This window comes from Nasonia vitripennis (assembly GCF_009193385.2).
Source record: "Nasonia vitripennis strain AsymCx chromosome 3 unlocalized genomic scaffold, Nvit_psr_1.1 chr3_random0010, whole genome shotgun sequence".
Lineage (NCBI taxonomy): Eukaryota > Metazoa > Arthropoda > Insecta > Hymenoptera > Pteromalidae > Nasonia > Nasonia vitripennis.
This window is the reverse complement of record NW_022279630.1, coordinates 224,972-250,354: the sequence shown is the minus strand read 5'-3', so window position 1 is coordinate 250,354 and position 25,383 is coordinate 224,972. Positions and strand designations below refer to the sequence as shown.

General features: G+C 37.4%; 1 protein-coding gene across 1 annotated transcript in view; it reads left to right on the top strand.

Moving 5' to 3' along the window:
- The window catches only part of LOC107981654 (coiled-coil domain-containing protein 170-like), a 290,914-nt gene that overhangs the window by 87,002 nt on the left and 178,529 nt on the right, over positions 1 to 25,383 (top strand). Inside the window, exon 3 of the mRNA XM_032601858.1 lies at positions 13,082 to 13,225. Within this exon, the coding sequence (XP_032457749.1) occupies positions 13,082 to 13,225 (144 nt within the window). The remainder of the gene's footprint in view (positions 1 to 13,081; positions 13,226 to 25,383) is intronic.

Here is a 25,383-nt window from a genome sequence, read left to right as displayed (position 1 = left end):
TCAAGCTGTCAGAAATCACAGGGGCTCAGAAAAATTCTAAGCAACGACTATTTTCATGTATTTTGAGCTGCTGAACAAGAATGCGGCGGTATTTTTTACCGATACCTCAATCGTTCGTCCATAACCTCAAAAACACCCCCCAAAATTGCTTTTTTACGCAGTTGAGAGGTTTATCCTGTGATCGACGGGAGGAAAATTATTGACAGAGAGTATTTTTATGTATTTTGTGCTGCTGAACACGAAACCGGCCGTCTTTTTTACCGATACCTCAAGCGCTTGTCCCTAACCTCAAAAAACCACCCAAAATGTCTGTTTTACGCGGTTAAGAAATTTACATCTAGAGAAAAATTATTGACGAAGGCTATTTTTATGAATTTTAGTCCATTAAATTTGATCACTAAGCTAAATTTTATTTTGCTTCCTCCTAGAGGAAGCTTTGTAATAGTAAAATTTGGGTTTCTTCAAAACTTCTAGAAAATACTTTTTAGTGTGTTAGAAGTTCAAATGAAGTGTTTTTGGAAAATGTCCGTATGGATGTGTATATGTGTGTGTATGTATACCGTAATATTTCTGGAACTACTTTGCCAATATCAATAAAATTTGACATGCATATATATTTTTGGATTCTGCATCGATATAACCATTTATTGGATCACCAGATCCCTTCGTGAGAATCATCAATTTGGATGCTTCAAGCATGGCCTGGAATTTGTGGTGTATTACACATACACACGCTATGCGTGCCTCTTTCACCAGCCAAAACACACCATTTTGGACGTAGTTCAGCGAATTTACTAAAGCTGATAAGAAATTGTGGACATTCTTCTTTAAAAGTTAGATACAATACTTTAATATCACATAGTAGCAATCTTTTTGGAACATACTGAGTTTCACCATTTTCGTTAATTTTAACTACATCTTTCTTATTCGGCATAACTCGACTGGTAATATCAGATTCGTAAAATTTGTTTACCTCTTTAATTGTAATTTCGGGTAAACTTTTCCCTTTTTTCGGACCAGGAATCGCTAAGATACCGAATTCATCTTTCAAATCTCTCGCCTTTTTTGCAATTCTTAAAGAGACATTAAACTCTGATTCAATATCGCGTAATCCCACACAGCATGAAATATTTCCGAAATATTTCGGAAATATTGGAACGAAATATTTGAAATCTTCCAGGAATCTTTCGACGAAATAGTTCTGAAATAATGTTATGTCCCTCGAATTCCTATATTGAAATATTTTTTGAAAGAATTCAGAAATATTTCTGAAATTTTTCACGAAATATTTCAGAAATATTACTGCAATAATATCATTTCATAAAATGCCCCGCCTTGCAAATCTCTCATAAAATATTTCCTTGAAATATTTCTGAAATGTTTTTAAATTATTTTGTGGCACGCAGTCTCCTGGGATTTGTATTTGAAATAATTCTGGAATATTTAAGCAAGCTTCCGTAACATATTTCTTTAAAATATTTCTGATTTATTTCTGAATTATTTCAGTGTTTAATATTTACTGGAAAATTTGCAGTAAAATAATTCCGGAACATTCAAGAAAGCTTTCATAAAATATTTCTTTCCTAGATTTGAGAAACACTGAAATGTTTCTAACAAGGAAAGGTACCCAACCCGAACTCACCGATTTTGATGATTTTCATATATGTTGTAGAACATAAAAAAATAAGAGACACGTATTTTTTTTTATCGGCTAATTTTCACTTTTAAGGGGTAAAAACCTCCCCTAAAGTTAACCCCCAAAAAGCGTTTTTTTTTAAATATCTCGGCTTAAAATTAATATTTTTCAATGAAACAAATTGGAGGTTATTTCTTACAAAAAGAGCAAGTATTTCATGGTGATTTGAAGAGTAAGGGTAGCATCCCCTATTTTTTAGGGGTTGAAAACATATATTTTTTGGCATAATTTTATAATAAAAATGTTTAAACCGACTAAAAAAAATTGGAAAAAATGTTTAAACATCCTTAATAACAAAATTTAGTTGACGTCTTTCGGTGTTTTCATAAATATTATCCCTAAGGGGGTAAACCACCCCTAACACAAAATAACTGTAAATATGTAATTCAATACATAATATTTCGTAGAAAGTTTGTATATAGAGGTTTTCGAGGTCGCTGATTACAAATCTGTTATCAGATTTTGAAAATTCAAAATGGCAGAACCAATATGGCGGACGGAAATATCGAAAAAGAATTTTATATAATAAAAAAGTTTTAAACGACTAAAAAAATTGGAAAAAATTTGTAAACATCTATAATAAACAAATTAAGTTTTTCGATTTTTTCATAGATACTACCCTTTAGGGGGTAAACCACCCCTAACACAAAATAACTATAAGTATACTTCAATCCATAATATTTTGTAGAAGGTTTGTATATAAGGGTTTTCGAGATCGCTCTTTGCAAATCTGATATCAGATTTTGAAAATTCAAAATGGCGGAACCAATGTGGTGGACGAAAATGTCGAAAAAAAATTTTAACTTTCATAAAAACTTGTTATAAATGTGTGATCTTTGTAGCCTGTACATGTGAACTAAAGAGCCTTAAACCCTAAACCCCTGAAGAACAAATAGACTAAATAGTTGTGCTTTTTAACCAAACCACCTCAAATTCCTAAATTTGTAAACAAGAAAATTCTGTGTGTGAAGCAGTTTTATAATTTCCGTAGAAATTGTTATCAGAATGTTATTGAAATTCCTTTATTGTAAATTCAACTTATAATGTATTTTTGTTTATAATATTAGAGTATAATAATAATCTACAATCTTTTATCTTTTGCCATAGTGCATTTTTTGTATTGAGCATAAAATATATTATTTTACGATGTTTTTACAATAATGGTAGTCCTCATAAAAGTGTTTAAAGCACAATGCTTTTTTGCACCAACCACATCGTACAATTGCAATGTTTGTGCACCCTTCTATTTCACAATGTGTTGCACAAGACTTTCCAAAACTGAAATCTATAGGATTATCAAATTTATCTGGTTTTTCATTGACGTAACCGCTTTTATACCAGGAATATTTAAACAAATCTATATATCTCGGTGAAGACATTTGGTTGTGAACCAATGATTGAAGTTTAATTATATTATTTCTCACATGTAAATTCATATCATGATCCATTAACATTACATTATCAGAAAATGTTCGGACAAAGTTTTTCCAAATACGGAATCCATAGACATCAAGTGGTTGTATTTTTCCTGTGGTTCCAGTTGGAATTTTTTTTATGTTAATAATTTTATTTTGTGGCATTGTTTCTTCTATAACTTTGTCACAATGACCACTCCAAGAATCAAGTAATAGTATTGAGTGATGGCCTACATAGGGATAAAATATTTTTTCCAACCAGATTTTGAAGTGATCTGCAATTAAACGACTTACTAATTAACTGATCAACGATATTACAATGTAAAAATTGTTATTAGTTCCCTTACTTGTTGTTAATTTTCCAGATTTGGATGCTTCCACGTACACGTTTTCTGGTCTAAATATGTTTTGTTCTACAATAGGGCCAAACTTGCCACTTGGTTCCTTTAAAACAAGAAATAGCGGTGAACAACAGTTGTCCAGTAGCTGATATTAGTGGCTGTATAGTATAACTATGCGTTGTTGCTGAAATTGACTGTACCAGACATTGCACTTGCTTTTCTCCTTCTACTGCTAATGTTCTTCCAGAATGCATTTCTTTCTGAAATCCGCTCTGATCTGTATTATACAAATTTTCGAGTCCAATCCTTGGTATACACGATTTAACGTCATCGATAAATGCTTCAGCTTTAGCCGTAAGTTCTGCACTACTTTCTAGTGTTTTTCTCGTTATGAACTTATTTATTTTCCTAGAAACTATTCGGTGTGCTTGCTTAAATTTGAGTAACCAATGTTTAGAAGCTTTGAATCTAATATCATCAAAACCAATTTCTTTTTTAGCTTGTAAGGCCCATCGAATTATATCTTCATCATGGATAATTGAACCACTTTCGAGAGCTGCTTGAAAATTATCCAGGGTATACTGACAAATTTGTGCTACTTTTTCTCTATACGTGCCACCTTTATTAATTGAATGAGCTCAACGACGTAGCTGACTAATAGATGATACTTTTTTGAATCTGTTTTGCACTGTTTTGAGACTTAAATTTTGCTTCGTTTTGCTACTTCTCCAAAATTCTACAGCTCTTTTTTTGTATTCAAAATCTAGTTCTTCATTATCTGCTGTACATTGATTTGTTGGTGCTATATCCGGATCAGGAAAATGATGTTGCACTTCATCTTCAATTATTTCCGCATTATGGTCTTTATACTCTTCTTGAAAATCCAAAGAGTCATCAGTAATCATTTCTACATCGTTGAAATCATGTGTTGCATCTATTAAAATTTCTTTTATTTTTTCGGCCAACTCTGTTTCGTGATAATTCGTGACACTATCTGGTATGTTTAACGCTTGAAAGTATGCTAATAATAAGTTTAGAACGTTTAACGGATTAATTTTCATTTTTCAATCTAAAATGAAAACAAGCGGTAAAATTTATACAAGCTGTGTTTTTGCATGTAAGGCACAACTGCTACATTTCTACCAGAATAAAACGAGTGAATGTAAATTGAATCAAATCATTAATTTATGCATTGGAGAAGAATTCTCGTTCCACTTTGTGATGTTCGGAAAACTCTATTTTTGGTTTTATTCAACTTTTATTCACTTTGAAATTGAATAATGTAAATCTATATAAAATCACTAAAGAAAATTTTCTACAACTGTATGATGTACACTGACAAACAAAAAGACGTACTATTCGTACTTTCCGGCATCGAACTAGAATACCCACAAAACTCACACACTGCCTAAAAAATAACACAGGCAGCTGAGGTAAACACTCGATGAAAACAATCTATAAAAGAACATACTGATTCGCACATATTGTCAACAACTTTTATGAGTGAAAGACATTTATCTGTGGAATTATCATTGAATGTACGATAACATTCATTAAACTAATGAATGCATATAAAATTCCCTTTCAATAACAACGTGTTCTTTAATTGCAAATGAAGTTCGAGTATTAATATTCTTTTATGTATTTTCGTTTCCCTCGATCGGCTCTTTTTTTGCTCACCGGACAAGCTTCCCCTAGCGAAAGAGAGAGAGAGTATTAATATTCTTTTATGTATTTTTACCAATAACAAAAATTATCATAGTAATATAATAATAATAATAATAAGAAGAAGAATAAGCATAATTGCAATAGCAATAATAACAGTAATACTGATAATAGCAATGATAATGAAAAATAATAATAATAATTAGAATAATATTTATTATTAAATTTAGATTTTTTGATAAATTCATTAAATCGTAGCAAATAGTATTATTATGGAATTCCAGACTGTAAATATTTTACTATAGATACAATAATCATTACTTCGAGAATTCATCTAAAAAACTTTCGGCTTACGAAATAATTGTAACAATGAAAAACTCCCAAGTTTGACAACATTAAATTTTATTACAAAACGCAAAAGAGTTTGATAAACTAATTTTATTAACCTATGTTTTTTCATTTGCAAAAAAGTGTGGACTTTTTGAATTTATAAAATTATATAATTATGCAATTTATGAAATACTTTATAATTTATGAAATTACTTTTGAAATTATGCTAATTTATAAAAGCAGAAAAATAAATAATCTTTGATTGAAACATAAAACGAGACGTTATTTGTTACATACAAAATGATAGAATAAAATATCGGTAATATGTCTATACTCGTGTCTACGGTAAAGCATAGGCCTTCGGCTTGTCTGGAGGTTAGGGGTTTGGAGTCGTTTGGTTAAAAAGCACAACCATTTAGCCTATTTGTTCTTTAGGGGTTTAGGGTTTAAGGCTCTTTAGTTCACATGTACAGGCTACAAAGATCACACATTTGTAAACAAGTTTTTTTGAAAGTTAAAATTTTTTTTCGACATTTTCGTCCACCACATTGGTTTCGCCATTTTGTATTTTTAAAATCTGATATCAGATTTGTAAAGAGCGATCTCGAAAACCCCTATATACAAACCTTCTACAAAATATTATGGATTGAAGTATACTTATAGTTATTTTGTGTTAGGGGTGGTTTACCCCCCCTAAGGGGAAGTATCTATGAAAAAACCGAAAAACTTAATTTGTTTATTATAGATGTTTACAAATTTTTTCCAAATTTTTTAGTCGTTTAAAATTTTTTTATTATATAAATTTTTTTTTCGATATTTCCGTCCGCCATATTGGATCCGCCATTTTGAATTTTCAAAATCTGATACAGATTTGTAATCAGCGACCTCGAAAACCTCTATATACAAACTTTCTACGAAATATTATGTATTGAATTACATATTTACAGTTATTTTGTGTTAGGGGTGGTTTACCCCCTTAGGGGTAATATTTATGAAAACACCGAAAGACGTCAACTAAATTTTGTTATTAAGGATGTTTAAACATTTTTTCCAATTTTTTTTAGTCGGTTTAAACATTTTTATTATAAAATTATGCCAAAAAATATATGTTTTCAACCCCTAAAAAATAGGGGATGCTACCCTTACTCTTCAAATCACCATGAAATACTTGCTCTTTTTGTAAGAAATAACCTCCAATTTGTTTCATTGAAAAATATTAATTTTAAGCCGAGATATTTAAAAAAAACGCTTTTTGGGGGTTAACTTTAGGTGAGGTTTTTACCCCTTAAAAGTGAAAATTAGCCGATAAAAAAAAATACTTGTCTCTTATTTTTTTATGTTCTACAACATATATGAAAATCATCAAAATCGGTGAGTTCGGGTTGGGTACCTTTCCTTGTAAGTTCCGCAGCTGAAAAAATTCTAAGTTCGGTAGGAAAAAAATTATTTTTAGAACTATGTTTTTTATGCGTTTCCGAAGATTTCCGATCGTTCTAGATTGTTCTCAAATAAAGCATTAAAATTTTTTTTAAGATTTGCAAAAACTGGCTAAATCCCACAGCTGAAAATATTTTAAATTACATGGGAAAAATTCTACTTGTAGAACCGTGTTTTTTATGCATTTTAGACGATTTTGCATCATTCTACGTATTTACTACTTGAAACATATAATTCTATTAAAACCCCGCGCGCATTCAAAATGGTCGTAGCCTACTATATCTGCTTTTTGAATTTTGACTCGACCTAGAGTCATAGACACTGCAGGACAAACACAAATACACATGCATGGCATCCACTACTATGCGGCTAACCTCTCACCCGCGTCGCGTATTCGCAACTAAGTTATTGACAACAAAGTGCGGTGATTGTTGTCCGTACCCGTAGTCTAAATATTCGTTGTGATATTTTCTACACTGCTGACAACTTCTCAAGGGTTTTTTTTAGTAAACTGCAAAGGACTAAAAAGTGAGAGCCTGGCACTATCTTTCAGTGTAAACCTGTTGCTGCTATCAAATAAGTCTTGCTTTTTACATAATATTTTGTTAATTCTTCTAAGTGGCAAAATATCTTGTTGCTTTGTGTTTAAGCTAGCTTCTATTTATTTCAGCTTATTGGAGATATTGGCATCTAGAGGACCGTTTCGTGCGTATATGCTGAATTTGCTTGGGCAAGAGTTATCATGGTGAGTCTGATCATTTATTTAATTAACATCCCAAAAAACTATACTAGTTTCTATTATTTATTTGCGATGTGTTTCATTTGTTATATTTTAATTTGCACCACAAACGCAAAATGTCATGTGATAATTGCCCTTATTTTACTATTCTTGAGTAAAGTTGAAAAATTTTTATACAGTTTCATTACACGCTGAGATTAGGGAATAATTCTGCGTTGATTCTCATGTGATATTAGTACAATAATTTCTTTGATTTTACTTTAATTACTCAGTGCACCACGTCCGTTACTCTATAAATTTATTTTAAAAATCAGAAATATTTTAAATTCAATAAAGCTTAAATTGGAAATTGACGTTAGAAATGTATGCTAAGCACAAAATAAATTATACTTATCTTCCATTACAAAAAACCGGCGATCTCTATGTGTCATTTATAACCAGTGACGTGATTCTATAAGAATAATCACATTTCAGTGTAAGATCTGTTCAAAGGTAATATACTGAATATTTGATGTTATGGTTTAGTATGCACTATAGTGAATTATGCATCTAATTTTTACACATTATAATACATTTTTTTCTTTTTCCTTTTTTTATGGTAAATCACCAAATAAAATTTTGAAGCATTTGACTACATTGTTTCAGAGATATAAGAATTAAAAAAATTTTTTAAAAATTGAAACCTTGATATCTTACGAACCATAGGGGCTTGAAAGTTTTGCAATGAACTTAGCCAAAACACATAAAATATCTACTTTTTTCCGAAATCTCAAGTGCAATAAGGCCTTTTTGCGTCCGTAATCGAGGCACAAAAAAACTCATTTTTTTCAGTTTTCGATTTATTACTGAAAAAATAAGTAGTCAAATCACTTGAAATTTAAATAGGATATAGTTTGACACGTGACCCATCGACATAATTTTTTACGCGAGGTTATGACGTTTAGTTTTAGAGATATAAATTTTAAAAAATCACCTTTTTTATTTTATCTGCCGAACAAAGCGGTCGATCCCGAGGACCAAACGAAGAGAAGTAGGTAACTTTATTCTCTTTCAAATGCATTATAGCTGAATTGTTTGTAACAATGAGATGATTAAAAAAAACGCAAAATAGTGTTTTTTAGAAATCAAAAAATGGCCATAAATAAATATAGTTGAGAAAATAAAAAATAACCGTTTTTCCGGAATATAGAGTCCAAAAATATATATCCATGTCAAATTTTATTGATATTGATGGAGTAGTTCCAGAAATATTACGGTATTATATAGAAATATTACGTGAAGTTCAATGAAACAGTCATGGCAAGTTACGTTGTAAGTATCTTGAGAGTTGTTCCTAATTGATCATTATATAACTTAACTTTAAGTTAAGTAAGCCCTTTATTGATAAAAAAATGTTCTTGCTTCATTATGATTAAATATAAAAAATTTGACTTTGGTTGATTGATCTCAGTTCTTTTTTATCTGTTATTCCATTGCGGAATATATCAAACTCGCCTAACCTTTTACTTTTTTAAAAGTTAATTTTTTTTTTAGAGATTTCAGTCCTTTTTAATAATTTTTTTTGAGTATTTCATATTGTTGGAATATACAATAAGTATATAGTGCACCTATGTACTATAGTATATGTGACCGCTCTCCCCCTACTCTTGACTAGCTTCAAGAAGCTGCATATCGTAGCTTTCAGAGCTCGCTCCTTATGCGCCAGTCTGGCCAAAATCAAGTGAAGCTTAAGACGTGTTTTATTCAGAATAAACTCTAATTAGTTTTATCCTGTGTTTCTTATTTACTACCTGGTCCCATTATATTCCGAAACATATTTCTCCTAAAAATAAAATATAAGCATCTTTAGCACTTTTCGACCATGGCTTTATTGTAACATTTTTATCACAATAAAATGAAATCACTAATCGTTCTGATACACTATCCTCAAATGATTTTTTCACCTACACACCAAAAACCACAGAGCGCTCCTCCTTGACCTCATCATCGGCCACCATGTACACCTGGACACCGCGTTCAAACGATTTTTACACCTTAACACCAAAAACCACATAGCGCGCCACCTAGACCTCGTTACCTGCCACCTTATACACCGAGACACCACCCTTGAATGGTTTAAGCACCAAGACACCAAAAACCACGTTGCGAACTACCCAGACTTCATCATCGGCCACCCTGTAGACCTGGATACCGCATTTCAATAATTTTTACACCTGGACATCAAAAACCATGAAGAGCACCACCTAGACCTCGTCATCGGCCACCCCGTACACCTAGACACCGCCCTCGAATGATGTATTTACCTAGACATAAAAAATTACGAAGCGCATTATCTTGACCTCGTCATCGGCCACCCCGTACACCTAGACACTACCCTCGAATTATTTCTACACCTAGACACTAAAACTACATGTGAGCGAGCATGCAGAAAACCGATGAGAAAGCAATATCCATCTGTATATTGATGTGCGACCAACTTCACGGTCCTAACACTTGTTGCGGCTAACTTATGGGTCCTAACATTTTTTTATTTGATTTGAGCATTTTGTGAATGACACACTCGTGTATTATATGATGAAAGGTAGCTGTTTTTATCAATATTTTTTTTTGTAAATCTTAGTTTGGCATAATAAAACATGATATAAGTCAAAATGTATTAGAGACAACAAAGAAACGCATTTATTTCTTTGTAATGAAAAATGCGAACCCCAACATAGAAGTAAATAGAAGCGCGGCTTTGTCTGTTTCTCGAACTCGCTTTCGTGGCGCTGCCGCGCCACTTGATAACAATTTCAACTAGAAATAACTTTTATATTTTTATTTCAATAACAAAAATTTCAGGACGTTTTTCACAAAGGTAACAGACAAACATGCTGTTACATTAAAAAGTTATAAAGATGTTCTAAACTTTATAACTTGTAAAAAAAATGTTTGTAGTCAATTCTCAACCGATTATTTGGGTAGATGCAAAAATGCCTTGGAGTTTCAAAATTAAAAGTATATTCAATTAAAAAATTTTAGATATAAAAAGAACTTTTTAGAAATTAACTCTCGCCACGTACACTCTCTCCTCGCTTTTTGCCCCACTTCCTTTCACCCTCTCTTACATTCGCATACACTCTAATTCGCCGGTTTTTGCATTCGCGTCACAATACGTACGCGTATTTCTCAACTCGACTCCAAGCAACTTACTTCCGCCTCGACGCCTGGTTCGATAATGCAGCCTTCTGGTCCGCGACCCCTCGGCGATGGTCATGTCATCATTTGCCCTTCTCTCTCGGTCAAACCTCTCCAAGAAATTTCAGGTCGTCTATCGAACTGATAGCTCCTCTTCAGCAGTGCGTCCCCACGGAAACAACAGCAACTCTGCATCCTACTGTACAATATCTCAAGCAAACTGTAAACTCTCACAATCTTGGCACACAAAACGTCCCTTGACCGGGAGGAAAGCACGCTTTTCACCGCTCTTTCCGGTCTTCCCTATTCTCGCGGTCTTCACGTGAGGACCCGCTAGGCAAATTCCAAAGCGTAGAAGCTTCGTACAGCTCGCGCTTCCCTGCTTTCTGTTGTCCCAACGGTGCGATGCTTGGCTTGATGCTGATTGGCCCGTGCGCTCATTAGCAAGTTTGGAATCGAAGTCACAGTCAAGTTAAAAACCCTCAGTAACGTAGTATACTATTTTTATGAGTCTCGAAATACTGAAATACTGGATATTATCTCCGAGCAATTAGCTATCTTTTCTCTGCAAAAGTTATTCTTACAGGCATATGTTCTTAAAGTCGTGCAAGAGTAGAAGTAACATCAAAGATATACTATAGTCTAACAATCAGAAACAGCACTCAACCCCATTGCAACTGAACGCGAGCAAGATTGCAGCCTTGTGTCGCGGCGTCCGATAAAGAAAATCACTACTTCGGTAGGATGAAAGAGCGGAACTTAGTGAGCCAATATCGTGCGACTGGCACTTAGCTGCTCTAGCTAATGCGATACTTTGCCTGCCAACACAGGTGCGCAACACCTAGTGCCTTGAACGCACTAGGATTTTTCTTGAACTGTAGGATTTTGCGCGATCGCCACGTTTGGAAGAACGCTAGAAAAAGGGGAAAATAATATTTACAGTTTATTGCACTCTGTATTTCGCCGAGTCCTTCCCTACAACGCGATGGCTGTAGTGCCTCCCGCGCAAAATTAAGCCACGCAGGGTTTATGCTGGCATGCTCACACATGAGTCGCGCTCGCGTAGCAGACGGCAGGCCGCAGGCCCAGGTCCAGTCCACTGAAGACTCTCTCTCTCTATTTCTCTCTCTCACGCCGATGCTGCTAGTCGCCCTGGTCCTCTCGATTCCTGGTTTTCTTACTCTCGTGCTGATCGGGATAGTCGCTAGCTCGTTTAGGCGTTAGTACTTTCTAGTGCCAACGCGCAGCACCTGTAACACGCGCGCACTCTCGCACGCTCGGGAGACTTTCACAATTTTCCGCTCATCGGCGACCTGGGGTCGACGAGCAAAGGAGAACGCGTTGACTCTCTCGAACGTCGACGTACTTCGTCGACAGTCGGGAGAGAACTGGCGGAATCTCCGCTTGTTCTCGCGCTCACTCCCTTCTTCTTCTTGCGGGGCCCAATTGGCTCGCAGTCCGTGCGGATAACGAACCACGCATCAACGTCCACTGATTGGCTTGTGACATGCGGAAGACCAATCTTTCTCTCAAGCAAACGTTGACGGTTCGAACGTCGATCTTGAGGAAAAGCTGGCGCCGACAACAAGACGACTCACTTGTTTTTTTCGCGCACTCAGGGCTTTGACGCTTTGATCGAGATTCCTCGTATCAACGCGGCTGCGACGTTTGCAATGTCGCACTAATCACAAGCACACGTGGCCATGAGAAAATATTGCAATTTTACTTCAAATTTATCCTGCTCGCAGTGGTATGTTTAAGGGTAGTGCTTAGCTTTCAAATTTTTTTCCTGGAAATCATTACTTGCAGTATTTCTTTTAAAGTTGAATATGTTCTAGAGTTGTCATTTTATTAGAGGTAGGCAAGCAATTAAAAATTTTAAATTTATAGAATTAGCTAACTGCTGATTGAGTTGCCGAAAAACGATAGTGTTAACTATCGTGCGCACTTGTGGAAAAGTATCTGCAAGGGCTTTTAACGATCCAAAACTGCTAATATGACTGAATCTAGCTTTTTAATCAGAACAAATAAGCCTTGTATTAATTAATAAATTTAATTATATTTTTATTTTCACTTTACTTCCCTACCAACGTCTATCTTAGATTAAAAACATTATTCTGAAGCTGCAGAAGCATCTAAAGTTTATTTTTTGCTCTTGAAAGCAGACATTAATTTAATTTTCAACCAAGACGTAGCTTCATGAATTTGTAAAAATATTATAAAAATTTAATCATTTTCATAAAAAAACCATAAAACTACATAGAAACTTTATATTTTACAGTTTCTAAACTTTCTGGATCGTTTAGGAAAAGTAATGCAAATGGATGATACATCGCATGAAGTAGGCATTAATCTTCAAATAGAAGCACTGATCGGACGAGTAGAACAATTAGTACGATTGGAAACTGATAAACTAGTTGACAAGGTAATGCAAATATTGATAATTGTAGTTTGAAAAATATTTTTAGAGAGAGAGAGAGAGAGATTTTATAAAAAATAAATACGTAGTAAAGTAATAAATTATGATGTTGAGTGAGGTGAGACTGAGATGACTGTGGAGATAATAAGCTATGTGTTTTCAAGGGTGGAAAAGTAGTGTCCGGCTTGTTTCTTGAAGTGTGTAATGAATCTATTGTCGCGGAGCTGTGAAGGTAGTGTATTACATAGGTATGAGGCGCTTATGTGGAATGAGTTCCTCAGCATCTCTGTAGCAAAGGTTGGGATGTCCAGAGGTGTCACCTTACCCCTAACAGGATGAAGTGCGACGTGGAAGTCAAAATAGGCAGTGATGTATGATGGTACTGCTGTGTTAAACAGTTTTCTTAGAAAGCAAGCCATGAAGTACTTCCTACGTCCGGCGGTGGTAAGCCACTGCAACTCGCATCTGTAAGGGGTGATGTGCTCGTCCCTTCTTACAACATAGATGTAACGGATTCCCGTGTTCACTAATCTCTGCAGTTTAGTGTCCAGTTCTTGCGTCAGGTCACAGTATACTAGCGAGCAATAGTCTATTATTGGAAAAAGAAGCGCTTACACGAGATGTTTGCGCAGATTATGAGTGGTGCTCTTTCTGAAGAAGTATAGTCTATATACATTAGAGAGTGAGCACGCTTACACAATTGTGTGACATGCTCTTTCCAGATTAATTTAGAATCAAGCACCACCCCTAGACTACGCACAGATGATTCGTAGCTGTCCTGGGCTCCCCCTATATGCATAGAGGTATTAGCTACAGATGGTAAAGCATTTATGTAGTAGGGGGAACCCAGGACAATCGCTTTGGTTTTGAGAACATTTAGCTTAAGATGATTTAGCGCAGCCCAACCCGCTATCCTATCGAGAAGCAGAAAGAGTACAGCTTTCCAAGGAGTTTGATGTGACACACGAAGTCAAAAAGAATAAGAAGTGTTACCCTGCTAAAAATAGTCTATAGAAGTAGATTGAAATCGATAAGATATCATATTGAATTGAATGGTAAGTCTTAATCGCCATTTTCGCATTAAAACTAGATTAAATTCGATAGGGTCAATAGAAGTCGATTCAATTTTATATGAAAAACAATAATTGAAATAAATAGATGGAAAACAGCAATTAAAATCCATTGATTTCTCTATAGATTTTAATCGATTCCCATTTACCCAATCTAATTTTATCGAGTTTTATTGTAAAAATCGTGATTAAGACTTACCATTCAATTTGATAAGAGGTCTTATCGATTTCTATGGACTTATTTTAGCAGGGTACCTTCTTCCTGTTTATACCAAGCCTGACATCATCAGTCAACTTAATCAAGCCAGACTGTGTACTGTGTCCAGTGCGGAAACCCGTCTGAAAATCGTCAATGAAGAGTCTTGACTCAAGATACTCGTAAATCTGCCTATGCACTAGCCACTCCAGCGCCTTGGACAGAAAACAGAGGAGGGAGATCGGACGATAGTCAGTTAGAGCTGTTGGTGAGCTGACTTTGTTCAGCGCACGCACTAGTGACATCTTCTAGTCAGAGGGGAAGCATGACTCACTCAATGACAGGTTGAAAATATGACGGAGTAGAGGAGCGAGTACTGGCAATGCCTTATGAATGACGATCTGTGGGATGCCATCGCTGCCTCTGGCCTGAGTGTCAAAGTGCGTTACTGCAGCCAGGACGTCCGATTCCGTTATCTCCCTGAAATTAAAGTGCTCTGGGGTATCCAGACTCTCTAGGGTACGCAGATAGTCCTCAACAGCAGGAGCGAGCGGATCGTTGGAAATTCCGCTGAAATGCACGTTGAGGTCTTTAATGGAGAAGCGAGAGGGGGTGTTCTCTTTGGGAGTGGTGATTCCAAACTTCTCAAGCTCTCTCCAGATCTCGCCGACATCAGTCATGGTTGACAGGCGTGAGTAGTCATAATTCAGCCTGGCATCCTTGACCTGTCTATGAGCATCATCCCTGGCTAATCTATAAAAATATAGGTCTAGAGGGAGACGTGATCTGCGAAACCGTCTGTAGAGTCTGTTTCGTTCTTTCAAGAGGTCACGAAGAGCCGTGGTGAACCACGGGTGACGTTTCGGTCCATGAGTCACTGTACGTAATGGAGCGAGGTGGTTAATGGCGTTAGTCAAGTTAGCGTTTAGGATGGCAATGCATTCGTCAAGTGATGAAATAGCGAGCGATGACCAGTCACATGCACCAAGAAAGTTCCTTAGCTTCTCAGCACAGATTCCCTTGTAGTGTAGTGTCTGTAAGAGTATGTTTTATGTACGTGGCGTGGAATCCGTACGTCGAGAGTGGCCGTGATAAGGTCATGTCCGTTTATGAAAGGAGTGTCTGTCTTCCAGTGTGAGAGCAGGCGATCCTGCTCATCAATTAAACAGAGGTCAAGCCAGGTGTCGGACTCCTGTTTATGATGCGTAGCACCGTAGGAGACCGACTGAAGGGAGTTCTCCTCAATGAGGGCTGAACTTGGCATCTTCAGATGAGAAGAGTTGGTCGGCGTTGAAATCGCCCATGATTAGCTTAGTCGAATAATTATGCATGAGTGTAGTTAGTTTTTGTATGAAATCATTGCCTTGGATGAAAGGGGCATGGGATGGACGATAAACGACGCCGACAAAGATGGGCATGAATCCCTTTGCGGAGATTTCACAGAAGAGATACTCCGGCTTTCCTGGCTTGCCCGACCAAGTGTAGTCAGACGATGATATAACGCTAGCTGTGAGTGAGTGATGAATGTAGAGGGCCACACCTCCACCGTTCCTGTTTCTGTCCCGTCTGTTCTGCTGTAAAAGGTTACTCGAGAGAGTGAAGAGAATATTAATAACGAGTATTATTGCCCAGAGCGAAACAGAGTACGTGCTTATCTTACCACCAGCGCCGCCGAGAGAGAGAGAGAGATTTTTTAGATTTAGATTTAAGTGTTTTTTTATTGTTGTACATTGTGTTGTACATATACAATTATAGTATATTATAAAAAGAATAAAAATTTTGTGTAAGGGTGCTAGTGCGTCTGAAGAGTGTAAATTGGAATGAAGTGAAATGAGATGAATGATAATGTGTGTATGTTTGTGTGATGTTTATGTGTTTTCCAAATTAAAGAAGTAATTTTTAGCTGCTTGTTTAAAGTGTGATATGGATAGTGTGTTGCGAAGATGAGATGGAAGGCTATTCCAGAGATAGGAGGCGCTGATGAAAAATGAATTCTTTAGCGTCTCCGTCTTGAAGGACGGGATGTCCAGTGGAGTCACCTCACCCCATACAGGCCTGAGCGCGACGTGGAAATCAAAATATGCTAATAGATAAGTAGGTATTGGGGTGTTGAACATTTTTCTTAGAAAACAGGCCATGAAGTATTTCCTACGTCCGGCGGTGTTAAGCCATTGCAGCTCACGCCTGTAAGAGGAGATGTGCTCGTCCCTCCTCACACCGTAGATATAACGGATCCCCGTATTGACAAGCCTCTGCAGTTTTATGTCAAGTTCCTGAGTCAGGTCGCAGTAAGCAAGTGAGCAATAGTCAATGAGGGGAAACAGGAGTGCTTGCACTAAATGTTGGCGCAATCTAAGGCTAGTGCTTTTCCCAAAAAAATAGAGACGGTACATTAAAGAGTGAGCACGTTTACAAATTTGTGTAACATGCTCTTTCCACGTAAGTTTGGAGTCAAGCACCAGCCCCAGGTTGCGCACCGATGATTCAAAGTTGACCTGGGCTCCCGCTATATTTATATAGGTGTTAGCAGTAGAAGGTAGAGCGTTTATATAGTAGGGGGGTATATAGACTTCCAAGGGGAAGGAAAGCGTGCCTCGCTCAAAGACAGGTTGAAAATTTGACAAAGTAAAGGAGCGAGTATTGGCAATGCTTTGGTGATTACAACCTGTGGGATGCCATCACTTCCCCTGGCCTGGGTATTGAAGTGTGATACTGCAGCCAACACGTCCGACTCTGTGATAGCCCTGAAGATGAAATGTTCAGGGAGGTCTAGACTCTCAAGAGTTCGCAGATACTCCTCAACAGATGAAGCTTGAGGATCATTTGAGATGGAACTAAAGTATTTGTTGAGAGCATCTGGAGAGAACCGAGTAGGTGGAGAAGATTTAGAGGTAGTAATACCAAGATTTTCAAGCTCTCTCCATATCTCTGCAACGTCGGTCAGAGTAGACAAGCGTGAATAATAGTAATTCAGCCTGGCCTCCTCGACCTGTCTATGAGCGTCGTCCCTTGCGATTCTATAAAAGTATAGATCCCAAGGTAGTCGACTTCTGCGAAAGCGTCTGTAGAGTTTAGTCCTTTCAGTTAAAAGGTCACGAAGAGCCGCGGTGAACCACGGGTGACGCTTACGTCCAGGTGTCACAGTCTTTAATGGGGCGAGATGATTTATGGCTTTCGTGATGTTGTCGTTAAGGATGGTAATGCATTCGTCAAGTGATGGCGTGGTGAAAGATGACCAGTCACATGCACTAAGGAAGTCCCTTAGCTTCTCAGCACAAATTCCTTTGTAGTTTCTGTAGGTGTATGTAGCAGGTACGTGGCGTGGAATCTGTACGTCGAGTGTGGCTGTGATAAGGTCATGTCCGTTGATGAAAGGAGTGTCTGTCTTCCAATATGAGAGCAGGCGATCCTGCTAATCGATTAAGCATAGGTCCTGTCTGTGATGGGTTGCACCGTATGGCACAGAAGTAAAGGAGTTTTCGTCGATGAAAGCCTTGATCGAGTTGGCGTCTTCAGACGAGGAAAGCTGGTCTGCATTAAAGTCTCCCATGATGACCTTCGTGGAGTAATTGTGCATATGTGTTGTTAGTTGTTCAATGAAATTAGATCCCTGGATAAAGGGAGAATGAGGAGGGCGATACACAACCCCCACGAAGATGGACGATATTCCCTTAGCTGTGATTTCTCAGAAAAGATACTCCGGCTTACCTGGTTTGCCCGACCATTCACCGTCAAATGACGAAATAATACTAGCTGTCAATGAGTGATGAATGTAGAGGGCCACACCTCCACCGTTCCTGTTTCTGTGCCGTCTGTACAGAGTGTAGTCGTCCAGTGAAGGGATGGACGATATCTTGTCGCTTAGCCAGGTCTCAGTTACAGGTATTACGTGGAAGGGGGAACGAGTGGACAAGAAGAACCTGATCATCTCAATGTGACCCGTAAGGAAATTCGCATTGAAATGACAGACCCTTAGGCCCGCAGACAGAGACGCTTTAGAAGTAGATGTGGATGAGTTTAATGTTTTAGATGGTGGTTTTGGTGGGATGATGTGTATGTGTTTTAGTGTGTGGTGTCCGTGTTGGCTGTTAGCGGCGTGCGGGCTAAAAAAGCTTCAAGATCATCATCTGTATTGATGATGGTGGCCCGTTCGTTGTCCTCGCCAGAATGGATGAAGATCCTACCGTTCCTCACGAAAGAGCGGCATCCCCTTCTCTTCTTTGCCTCCAGCCTGGCCTTGACTCGCAGCTTGTGGATATCTGGAGGAAGCAGCTCATTGATGTTGATGAGTCCCTGGTGGTCTGGGCAGAGAGCTCTCGCTTCCTCCAGTAGTGCATCATCCAATTCACTAGTGTGAAGCTTGCGTTTCCTGGCTTTGGCCACTATGATGGAGCGGGCCAGCGCACTGGAAGAGAGAGAGTGACAGCTAGAGGTGGGAGTCTGCTGTCACCTTGCGCATTGATGTTCTTTGCGTCAAGTCTCCCCATGATCCTGACGGCTGCCACGTTCCGCTTCAGGACCGTGGGATCCAGTGCAGCCAGGACGGAGAAAGCCAGGAGTTGCAGTGACGTCTCCTGGGTATAGGCCAGGCCGGTGATCACCACCACATTGCCCGCAGAGCGCTCCTGCCTCCTCTTGATCTCAGCCAGCTCGCTGCGGCGGTTGTTGATCTCCTCCGAGGCCGGAGCAATGCTGTTGTTCTGCTTCACTGCGGAGCTCCTTGACGACAGTTCTTGGTATTGTGCCTGCAGCTCAGAGATGGAGGACTCGACATTGCTTAGCCGAGTCTTGAGCGCAGGTAAGTCATCAAGGGCTTTGAGGCGTTTTTCTAGGGTGCCAAGATTCGTGAGATCCTTTCAGACACGGTGTTTTGTGCCTGAAGGGACTCATTTTGGACCCTCCTGATGTCGTCCAGTGCCACGAAGATGTCCTTGAGGGACCTCTCGATGGACGTCGCCTGTGTTCTTGCAGGCGACTGGATTCTGGAGCCGGCAAGAGATGAGGGCGCAGACTTATTCTTCTTGGGCACACCTGTTACAGGCGTGCCCTTGGCGGATGTGTTTGCCGTTGCTGCTGTTGCTGCCGCCGATTTCGCCCTCGTCTGCGTGATCTTGGGCGTGACGACGGCGTATTCACCTGCACAGGCAGCACAGGCGAGTGTGGGAGCATCTCGCATCATTATGGACCGTAGAGCGACGCAAATGGTGTGGAAATGCTCGTTGCACAACTCACAGGTCCTCATTTTTCCCCTGGCTGCTTTGTTGCAGTGAGCACACGTAACTGGCGTTTCGGCATTCTTCCCACCAATTCTGCTCATTTTAGACGATGTTATGTCTCTGTCGATAACTTACTGTGTTTGATGATGGTGATCCGTCTGTCCAACAGGTGGCTCCACGTGGATCACTTAGAGGGAAAAAGAAACGCCGTGCAACGAGGAGAGAAGCCGTGCGTGTTTGCAGGTTATGTGTCAGCGACAGATATTGAAGCAGGAAAAAAGCAAGTAGGAAGTTGCAGCCTCCAGTGAATATTATATCACGTTGAAGGTTGCAGAATAGCGCATGCAACAAACTACAAAAGAATAGGCCCGAAGGCAGTGTGCGGCAGTAAGAATGCAGAGAAAAATAAGCAAAGCAGAGCAGGACTTTGTGTACTCACGTGAAGTTGGCAGAGAGAGAGAGAGAGAGAGAGAGAGAGAGAGAGAGAGAGAGAGAGAGAGTCTGTCGTTGCTTTTACGAACGACTGAGTTTGGCGGATTCTTCTCTGGGACGTGTAGTCTACACCACTAGCTACGTAACGTTCACTTGGCCTTCATATACAAGATTATTTTTTCAAATATCTGGTAAACAAAAAGTGTGCATGGACCCGGGATAACCTACATAAATTTTCTCTCGCGTTGGATCTGCCACCTTACAGATTTTTTTTGTATTTATTCATTAACCATATGCCTTTAAAAATCATTCAATGAAGACAACTGGCGTTGCCTGTACATAGGGATAGGACACAAACTTGTGTAAGATCAAAATGGAGGCCGAGAGTGCAGGACGTACCATTCGGATTCCAAAAAATAATAAGTAATGTAAAAATATTAAATAAAGCGTTTGTTATTCGTCCCAGTCATAAAGATGTAAATCTAACTTCAAACTTGGACAAAAATCTGTTAATAAGGGAAGTAAAAACAGTAGCAAATAAATAAAGAGGTTCAAAATGTATGTCCAAAATAATCATCAAGAAATCGAAAAAAAAGGATAGTATATAAAATATAACGAATAAGGTTAATCACTACTTAATAAAGAAAAAAACTATACAAACAAAAAGAGTAACAAAGCAAAATAATAATAATAAAAAAAGAAATAATTATAAGCTGTAAGGATGAATAATTCGTGCAATATAAGAAAAGAAGAAATGCTAAATCTATGAGTAAGTGTTGTTGGAATAAATGACTGTGGTAACCTCGATGATAATAAACTAGAAAATGATATGAATGCAAGAAACAGCGATATGAGAAAAATAGCACAGTACTTTCCACATAAGAATCCAAGAACTAGCCTACAAACAATCATACTGGAGACAAGAAATGATATTTACAAAGGTATTCGGGAAAACGACAATAGACTTTTCATAGATTATCAAATTTGCGGAGTCTTTGATCACATAAATGTTAAACCTTGTTTCAACTGTGGTAGATGTGATCATAAAGGAAAAAACTGCGAGAATCAAGTTACTTGCTTAAAATGTTCTGGAAACAACAAGACAAATGTGTACAATCAAAATGTTTATAAGTGCCCAAATTTTTCATATAGTAACAATAAATTTAAGAATATGTTATAGAGAATGGTTTCCTCTATAAGCCATAATTCCTTGATAGTAATCCAAGAATATTAATTTGGACTTTAAACAATAAATGATCTCTACAAGCAATATTTATTAATTAATAATGGTGCCGACGTTTTGAAAGAATTACATCTGTTCTCTTCAGGGCATCTAGAAATTACAAAATTTTACACTAATCACTAAAGTCTTGAAACAAACGAATTTGAACTACTAAAAAAAACCAACATGTCATACCCATAAATTATATGAAACAAAAATTCGTTGTCACATGTCAACTACAAGCACAGTTGTCCAGGGTATTGCTAAAATTTAAATCGTCAAACACGTTAAATGCACAGATTGTAGGTTAGTTATAACAGTTGTAAGTCGTTATGTTCCAAACTTACGAAAGATCGTCGCACAGAGATGTTTATTGTTGCTTGCAAGGATGTCATGCTGTGAGCAACAGTGTGACGTATACTGTTAGACAGATAGAGTGCTGTTATACACTCGCTATGCAAAGTCGCTTGTCACATAATCATATCGCAACATAATCAACAGAATGACTGACACCAATTTCCTAAAAAACACGTAGAAAAATGCAATAGATACCATAAAAAACATCGCGTTCTCAAAAAATAATCTTCCCTCTTTTTTGGAAAATATAAATCTAAATAATATGTGGTTCAGAATTTTTTTTTCAAAATTAATTTTAATTTTTCTTTTTCTGACTCCTAATTAGTAGCTGCCACCATCTATCAATAATTTATATGGTCTCTAACAGATGTAGCTGTAAACTTGCGAGTTACGATATGTTACATCAAATCCAAAATGGAAAAAGTTAAACAGACACCACTCTTCTCAGTCCTTTGCGCGTAAATGAATTTAGCTTTTATTGAAGAGTAGTTCACATTTGCTGATCTGTGTCGTAATTATGATGACAGATCATAAATAGAAATTTGATTCTATGTTTGAAATATGTTAATATAATAAAAGAGGTCTGGGATACCAAGTAGTGGAAGAATATTACAATAATAATACTTAGGTATTTTGTTTCAATTGCAAAATTAAATATATTCAATAAATAGTCTTTTTAGAGAGAATATTGCGTAAATTGCAAATATTCTTGGTAACAGAAAAATTTATGTATTCGCTTTGACTTTACAATATATTTGTAAATCAATACACTTTTCGTTTGCGTTATTGAGTCTAAATCAGAATTTCTATAAGTATGATAGATATTTTAATTTATTCTAAGTTATTCTATCTGATACGCTTTAGTTGCGTTATCAGATTCGACTCGACAAATTTATAAGTATTTTGAAATACGGAAATGTTTCTAAGTTTTACTTACTCAAGGCGTAAGTTGCTCATGAGTAGGGACTAGGCGCTTTAGTTGCGCTTGCGCTTAAGTTGTGCTTCGGCTAGTGAGTTCAGATAGCCCGTACAGGTCCTTATATAGGCAGCGGAGAGAGCGGGTATTGAGCCGCCGAAAAAACTATTACATTCATACCTGCACACGTATACTCACACCTATATACATACATCATTCACACAAACATATTCCAATGCACGCGCCGCGCCACCACTGCGCTCGCTACTCCTTTTCTCGCCCCGCTGCGCTCGCCGCTCGCTATATACAGGTATACGCGCGTGTTGCGCGCTCTTCCCCGCTCTATCGCTGTTTCTGCTGGCACCGCTGGCTGAATATTCGCGGCTATCTCAAGTGTCATGCGAGAGTCTTTGTCCGCCTCATATCAAAGTTCATATTCGCAGAATGTCTTTCGGTTTTCTCTCGAGCCTTTCATAGCCGAGCTTGTTTGCATCCCGAGACTTGATTCGTGGTAATCGGTCTTTTAATTCGCTAATTTTACACACGGCCAGTTCCGATGTGCGCCTCTGTAAAGTGTACATTTACACTATTCGATTATAAATTTAACACTTGAATGAAAAATAATATTGCGCACGCAACAATTACTCCCAAAAGAAATGACGAGTCATAGAACTTTTTGTTTACCTTTAGATTTGAAAATTTGAAAATTGCATTTTTACAATTTGAATCTAATAAAGAAAAGTTACGAAAGGCAGATTTAATGATTTGGGATAAAGCTTCTATGATTCTTAAATTAATAGTTTTAGGAGGAGACTTTTGGCAAATTCTACCTGTTGTAAAGAATATTAGTAGAACTATTATAATAGCAGAAACTATACAAACATCATACCTTTGGTTACACTTCCATATTTAAAAATTGAATGTAAACATGCATTTACTCAGTAGAAAATCTGCAAAATTATTATTAAAAATAGGAGAAGGATAAATAGAAAAATTTTAAATTTCCGAAGTATAGAAAACAAAGGATATATGTTCAAAAATTTTTGGTTACAGCATAGATTATTCATTAAATAGTGTAATACTTACTTCTCGCAATGATTACTCTTATATTTTAAATTATAAAATCTTAAATCAAACGAAAGGAGAGACAAAAACTTATTACAGTGTAGATAGAGCAACCTATCAAGGTGTTGATAAATTTAATGATCAAGTGGCGCGGTAGTGCAACGAAGGCGAGTTTGAGAAGCAGACGAAGCCGCGGCGCCGCATCAAGTCTCGGGATGCAAACAAGCTCGGCTATGAAAGGCTCGAGAGAAAACCGAAAGACATTCTGCGAATATGAACTTTGATATGAGGCGGACAAAGACTCTCGCATGACACTTGAGATAGCCGCGAATATTCAGCCAGCGGTGCCAGCAGAAACAGCGATAGAGCGGGGAAGAGCGCGCAACACGCGCGTATACCTGTATATAGCGAGCGGCGAGCGCAGCGGGGCGAGAAAAGGAGTAGCGAGCGCAGTGGTGGCGCGGCGCGTGCATTGGAATATGTTTGTGTGAATGATGTATGTATATAGGTGTGAGTATACGTGTGCAGGTATGAATGTAATAGTTTTTTCGGCGGCTCAATACCCGCTCTCTCCGCTGCCTATATAAGGACCTGTACGGGCTATCTGAACTCACTAGCCGAAGCACAACTTAAGCGCAAGCGCAACTAAAGCGCCTAGTCCCTACTCATGAGCAACTTACGCCTTGAGTAAGTAAAACTTAGAAACATTTCCGTATTTCAAAATACTTATAAATTTGTCGAGTCGAATCTGATAACGCAACTAAAGCGTATCAGATAGAATAACTTAGAATAAATTAAAATATCTATCATACTTATAGAAATTCTGATTTAGACTCAATAACGCAAACGAAAAGTGTATTGATTTACAAATATATTGTAAAGTCAAAGCGAATACATAAATTTTTCTGTTACCAAGAATATTTGCAATTTACGCAATATTCTCTCTAAAAAGACTATTTATTGAATATATTTAATTTTGCAATTGAAACAAAATACCTAAGTATTATTATTGTAATATTCTTCCACTACTTGGTATCCCAGACCTCTTTTATTATATTAACATATTTCAAACATAGAATCAAATTTCTATTTATGATCTGTCATCATAATTACGACACAGATCAGCAAATGTGAACTACTCTTCAATAAAAGCTAAATTCATTTACGCGCAAAGGACTGAGAAGAGTGGTGTCTGTTTAACTTTTTCCATTTTGGATTTGATGTAACATATCGTAACTCGCAAGTTTACAGCTACATCTGTTAGAGACCATATAAATTATTGATAGATGGTGGCAGCTACTAATTAGGAGTCAGAAAAAGAAAAATTAAAATTAATTTTGAAAAAAAAATTCTGAACCACATATTATTTAGATTTATATTTTCCAAAAAAGAGGGAAGATTATTTTTTGAGAACGCGATGTTTTTTATGGTATCTATTGCATTTTTCTACGTGTTTTTTAGGAAATTGGTGTCAGTCATTCTGTTGATTATGTTGCGATATGATTATGTGACAAGCGACTTTGCATAGCGAGTGTATAACAGCACTCTATCTGTCTAACAGTATACGTCACACTGTTGCTCACAGCATGACATCCTTGCAAGCAACAATAAACATCTCTGTGCGACGATCTTTCGTAAGTTTGGAACATAACGACTTACAACTGTTATAACTAACCTACAATCTGTGCAT